Source organism: Montipora capricornis, chromosome 9 (assembly GCF_036669925.1).
Source record: "Montipora capricornis isolate CH-2021 chromosome 9, ASM3666992v2, whole genome shotgun sequence".
NCBI lineage: Eukaryota > Metazoa > Cnidaria > Anthozoa > Scleractinia > Acroporidae > Montipora > Montipora capricornis.
In genome coordinates, this window is record NC_090891.1 from 6,347,520 (window position 1) to 6,352,519 (window position 5,000).

Here is a 5,000-nt window from a genome sequence, read left to right on the forward strand (position 1 = left end):
ATAACTCTTTATTACCGATGTTTTCGATAATTCACACGTTACAAAAAAACCTTAACTATACTTTAAAAATAAACAACTGCCGAATAACTGGAAAGTTACTGAGCAAAGGAAATCGAACAAAAACATTCCGTAAGCTAAGCTAGACTAGCAATCACTCTCCTAGACTTATCAGTGAATGGAATAAAGATATCTTCCTCACCTCTAACAATTAAGTGCAAATCAACGATTCAAATTGTATGATGAATCAGTAAACCTTTTCATGTTAAATCTTCAAATTTAGTTCGATCTGAGTAACTGAGCTGGATTTCAAGTTAAACCTTTTTTTCTGAACGCACCTAACGTTGACTGTGCCACCTAGTCATATTTCTTTTCGTTGCTAGTACAACCGACCTCATTTTCTTTCTTAAAGTATGTTTGGATGTAAAAAATGCTGAACAGGACCACTAAAGTAACGGCAAAGGTCGCTGTTGCATAAATGAGAATAGTCTGTTGAACATTTTCAAAGCAATTAATCCGTAGGGCATTGGTACCGTAGATCAAGAGTAGCACAAATTGAGTCTGTAAATTCAAAACAGAAAGAAAATAATCAGTTATAAGAACGGACAATCACTCGCCATTTCCAAAATGGGTATACGTAGCATGTAATTCTGTCTGCTTGTTTGTCCTCTCAGTTCGCTGGATTAATAACATACATGAATACTTACTTAGTCCTGTTGGCTTAAAAAGAGTGCAACGCGGATGCAAATGTGTAACACGAATGCAAGTATCAAATGCACCTTTCCAGGTTTGCAACTAAATGACTTTTGAACGACAGTCTATTAAAAGTTTGACTAAAGATTTCACAAACGCTTTTATGTTTCAGCCAATGAGGTGAATGAGTTTCACAGAAAATAAAACGAGCGCTTCCAAAATTTAACTTGTTTTGCTTTTATGTCATCCTTTGATTCATGTATATTATTGTCAAGTAATCACATGACTTTGAGTGCAATTTGGCATGAATAAGCAGTTGTACATTTTCAGACTACAAATTTCACTAGCCCTCACCTACGCGCTCGTGCAATTTTTTGTTACTCTGAAGTATTTACCCGGGCCCGTTTAGTGCACTCGAAATCATGTGATTATCTATACTAATACCCTAATATACTAATAGTATTGTAATCTCGATATTATACCAACCAAGTAGACCAACGAGTAGCAGCATGTCAAGGAATACATAATTACATCTGTAATCAATAGTTATTTCTACTATGCGGATTTTTGTGTTAAGTATTTATTCTGTAGGACGCGATGTACGTAACTCTTTTTTGTTGTTGTTAACTTGTTATTCACCACATAGAGCGAGTTTCAATTGAGTGTCGTAAAACCAAAACCACAGTAATTACTTTGGCTTATCAAAAAGGACGGAGACAATGCAGTAAGCCAATCAAAACTCGAAGTAATTACACGTAGCCGACAAAAAGCGCGGGAAAATGTGCACGTGCGAGCCACAATTGGTTTTAGTTTCACTTCTGATTGGTTGAAAAAGTGGCGCGGGAACTTTGAACCAACCACTGAGTGATGTTATGCAAAACCAAAGCAATTCGCTTATTACTTTCGACACTCAACTGAAAACTGCTCTAACACTGTAAAGTATTTACTTCTAATCAGGAACCTTTGAAAATTAGTATATATCTCTAAAGCCATAGAAATTGTGAGCAACAATAGGACGTTTTCAACTAATCTTTAGAGACACCAATAACAACAGAGAAATGTACGTCTTTTGGTAAACGGAAAAAAGAAGCTAATGAGAGATCTTTTGTTTCCGTCCACCAACATAGCGGAGATGATGTCACGTGAAAACGCCCTATAGCTGTTAATAGACCTCTTTAGCTTGTACGTTTTGTTTTCCCATTTCAGACCACGTGATGTTACTCTACGGAACAGTTCTTTCAAAGGTCGTCTTATGTATGCAAACTTATGAAAAAAAAAACCAAAAGGAAAATTCCCTTGGGAACATCACGTGGTCTGAAATGGCAAAACAAAACGTACAAGCTAAAGAGGTGAATTAGAAGACTCTTACAATAGTTTTTTTTAATCACTAGACACCTTGCGTTTACAAAGGAGTTTGAAATCAGAGGGTTTAAAGGAGTTGCCAAAAAAAGTTTGTGGGTTTGATGTGTGTTTGAAAAAAAGAAACTTTAAAACAGCACAGCCGACACTACTGACGTCTTCAGCAGAGGCGAGCCTGAGATTCACAGCGAAGAGTCATTTGACGGGGGAAGCAAGTTGTGCTGCTAAAAAGTTGACAGAACCATAGAACCAAACGCTAATGCGAAAAGTACGACTTGAAAACCAGCCGCAATCTTTTCAAAGAGCAGACACAGTAACCTCAAGAAACGTAAAACAGGAGAAACGCTGCAGACCGGGGAATTATGACAAGTTGGGAAAAAGAAGTAAGCTAAGATGGAGTAACTGGAGTTTTGTTTTGGAACGGGTAAGAGTTGTGAAAGTTTTGAAACGTTGTGGATTAAAGGAAGGGCGATGATCTACTCTTTTCATTACGCAAGGTGAACTGATAAGAGAACAATTAACTTGTAATTTTTAAAGAAAGAACTTGTAAATATGCAGATTAATTAGCTAGAATTCGCTCTGTATTATGTGATTATCAGTTCGAACAATATTGCATTGGTCTTTAGACTTTTAAAGAATAATCTCGTCTTGTTTATTTAGTGAAACTTGTATGTATGAGAACGCTTAATTAATGTTAAAATTGTACTGGTTTAAGAGCGTAATTTGAATAAATGATTAAGGTATTACTTTGGTATTACATACACCCTATGCAAAAATAGCTGCCTTTAAATTATTCTTTTGTTCATATTCAAAATAGCCCAACTAACCTCGTTTTTGAGACAAAAGTTCTAAAGAATTTGTTATCCCGAACGAGGTTAGTTGGGCTATTTTGAATATGAACAAAACAATAATTTAAAGGCAGCCATTTTTGCATAGGGTCTATGTTTTCTCGAGTTTGCTTGTGCGCTGTTTTGCGTTGAAGAGGACTCGCCGTTGTGGCGCGAGTTTCGTCACAGCGATTGCCAAGCAACATGTTAAAACAGCCGACTGATGACCTTTAACTGTTGGAATATTTCTTTCTTTTGCTTATTTCTGTCGTTTTGCCACTTGACGGGAGTCCATGATGTGGAACTTTGCACTCTCAAATTTCTTTTCAAGTCCCATGCGGACATAGGTGTGAGTGCGTTGCGTAGAGATTAACCTAAACTGGCCCCCAATGATTCCATGAAATTTGTGAAAATCATTACAGAGAAGCCCTTTCAACATTTGCAGCACACGCTGCACGAATTTGAATCAAATGAATCCCATAAAGAATTAAGTTTTTCTGACCAGTTGAAGTTTGGTAATGTAACGTTTCCACCACAAGTATTGACGCATGTGAGGACCAAAAGCCGAAAGACCGTAGTAAACATACATCACAGTGTGCACAAAGCTGTTGAGTGCCGCTCCTAAGAAAGCTGGAACGATAGAAACAAAATACCATTAGATTTACAAGGGTCCAGAGATCCAGAGACCCTGGGTTGAAGACACGTTCTGACCACTCGTTGAATTTGTTTCAGGTAGTCTCTGGTTCAATTTCCTCGCTGCACTTGTAAATAGCCAACTGGTTTGCCTCCGGCCAGTTGGGATTTTTCAAGTTGTTCTGTTCAATGCTCGGAGATATTAGCTACTAGCTACCCTAAAAATCCGAGTTTAAATAATGATACTTACTTACTTATTGCTGTATCAAATTGGCACTTTAGAACACAATTCAAAGGAGCTTGAAAATACTTACTGATTCCTCCTGTAAAGAAAAGACAAAGAAAAACATGTGAGTAGAAATGAATAAGTTCTCAATTGATAAAAAGAGCTGATTGGGTTGCATAGACCACTTTCATAAATGCCGACCTACTTTACATTGTTTTGTATTTATGTTAATTAGACCTACTGCCCTCATTTTGAAACAAATATTCTTTTAAAATTTGCTCGTCGTAGCGAGGCTAGAAGGGCTTATTAGCATTAAAACAAAAGAATATTTTATTTGGACACCATTATGAAAGAGGTCTATGACTAGGCAGCAACTGGAGTGGAACTTCTACCGTCTTAGTTACAGTTTTCTTTTTATGCTCCCCTGAAAAGTAACGTTTTTCTTCAATGTCGTTTTGGCTACTTCTCATTTTTCTTGTTACATGTCGATGGTTCTAGAACAGATTTTCTTCACAGGGTTCTCCCTTTTCTTTATCTCTCTTGTCACTCACCAGGCAGCCATTTGCTTGCCGTCCAGCCTAAGACAACCATGACTGAGTGATGATACACATGTAAAAATGACACTTGATTGTTCTTTTTGCGGAGAATGAAGAAAACCTGCCAAATATAGCAAAATGGGCGCAGATAAATAGGTCAAGATTGAAGAGTAATAAATTTTCATGACGGACAACAAAATAAAACAAAAACGTACTTACTGTCTCCAGCGATTCCACAAACTTTGACAGCCAGTAAACGTAAATAGCGCGAGCAAGCTGTGAAAGTATAAGTTATGTTGATTTACACGAGAATGCTAGCTTTGGAAACGTGTTCTATTTTAACTGAGGCTAATTATTGTGCATATTTTGCATCGTTTGCTTCCGTACCGCAGGCTCAACTGGTCAGAAAATCCCCTGATGAGTGGGCGACCACGAAACAGGCTTGTAGGGATGAACTTGTAGTTTATTTGTCTTTTTCTGCCATATATACTACGCTTTACTTCTATGTATTGAGCACTGTTTTACGAAAATCAAGTTTCACAAAAACATGCAATCTGTGTAACTTAGAAAAGTTCTTTATTATCTGTCACAGCGATCTTGCATCCCTGAACAAAAGATCAGAATTGATTAGCACATGTAGGCACGCAAGAAAATTTCTTATAAAGAACGGATAGCACGCAAGAAAATTTCTTATAAAGAACGGATAGTGTGATAACAAGCATTTAAGTT

The 5,000-nt window shown here is 37.1% G+C and overlaps 1 protein-coding gene across 5 annotated transcripts in view; it reads right to left on the minus strand.

The window, feature by feature from the left end:
- Nucleotides 1-5,000, minus strand: part of LOC138016589 (very long chain fatty acid elongase 4-like) — a 58,886-nt gene that overhangs the window by 10 nt on the left and 53,876 nt on the right. For 3 of the 5 annotated variants that reach the window (XM_068863760.1, XM_068863761.1, XM_068863764.1), the window contains 5 exons: nucleotides 4,491-4,547; nucleotides 4,287-4,392; nucleotides 3,824-3,832; nucleotides 3,379-3,506; nucleotides 1-558 (listed from right to left, as the gene is read on the minus strand). The exon at nucleotides 1-558 is cut by the window's left edge and continues 10 nt beyond it. In XM_068863760.1, the coding sequence (XP_068719861.1) occupies nucleotides 355-558; nucleotides 3,379-3,506; nucleotides 3,824-3,832; nucleotides 4,287-4,392; nucleotides 4,491-4,547 (504 nt within the window). In that variant the 3' untranslated portion in view covers nucleotides 1-354. Of the gene's footprint in view, nucleotides 559-3,378; nucleotides 3,507-3,759; nucleotides 3,833-4,282; nucleotides 4,393-4,490; nucleotides 4,548-5,000 lie in introns of all 5 variants that reach the window. The other 2 variants (XM_068863762.1, XM_068863763.1) reach the window with 2 other exon arrangements.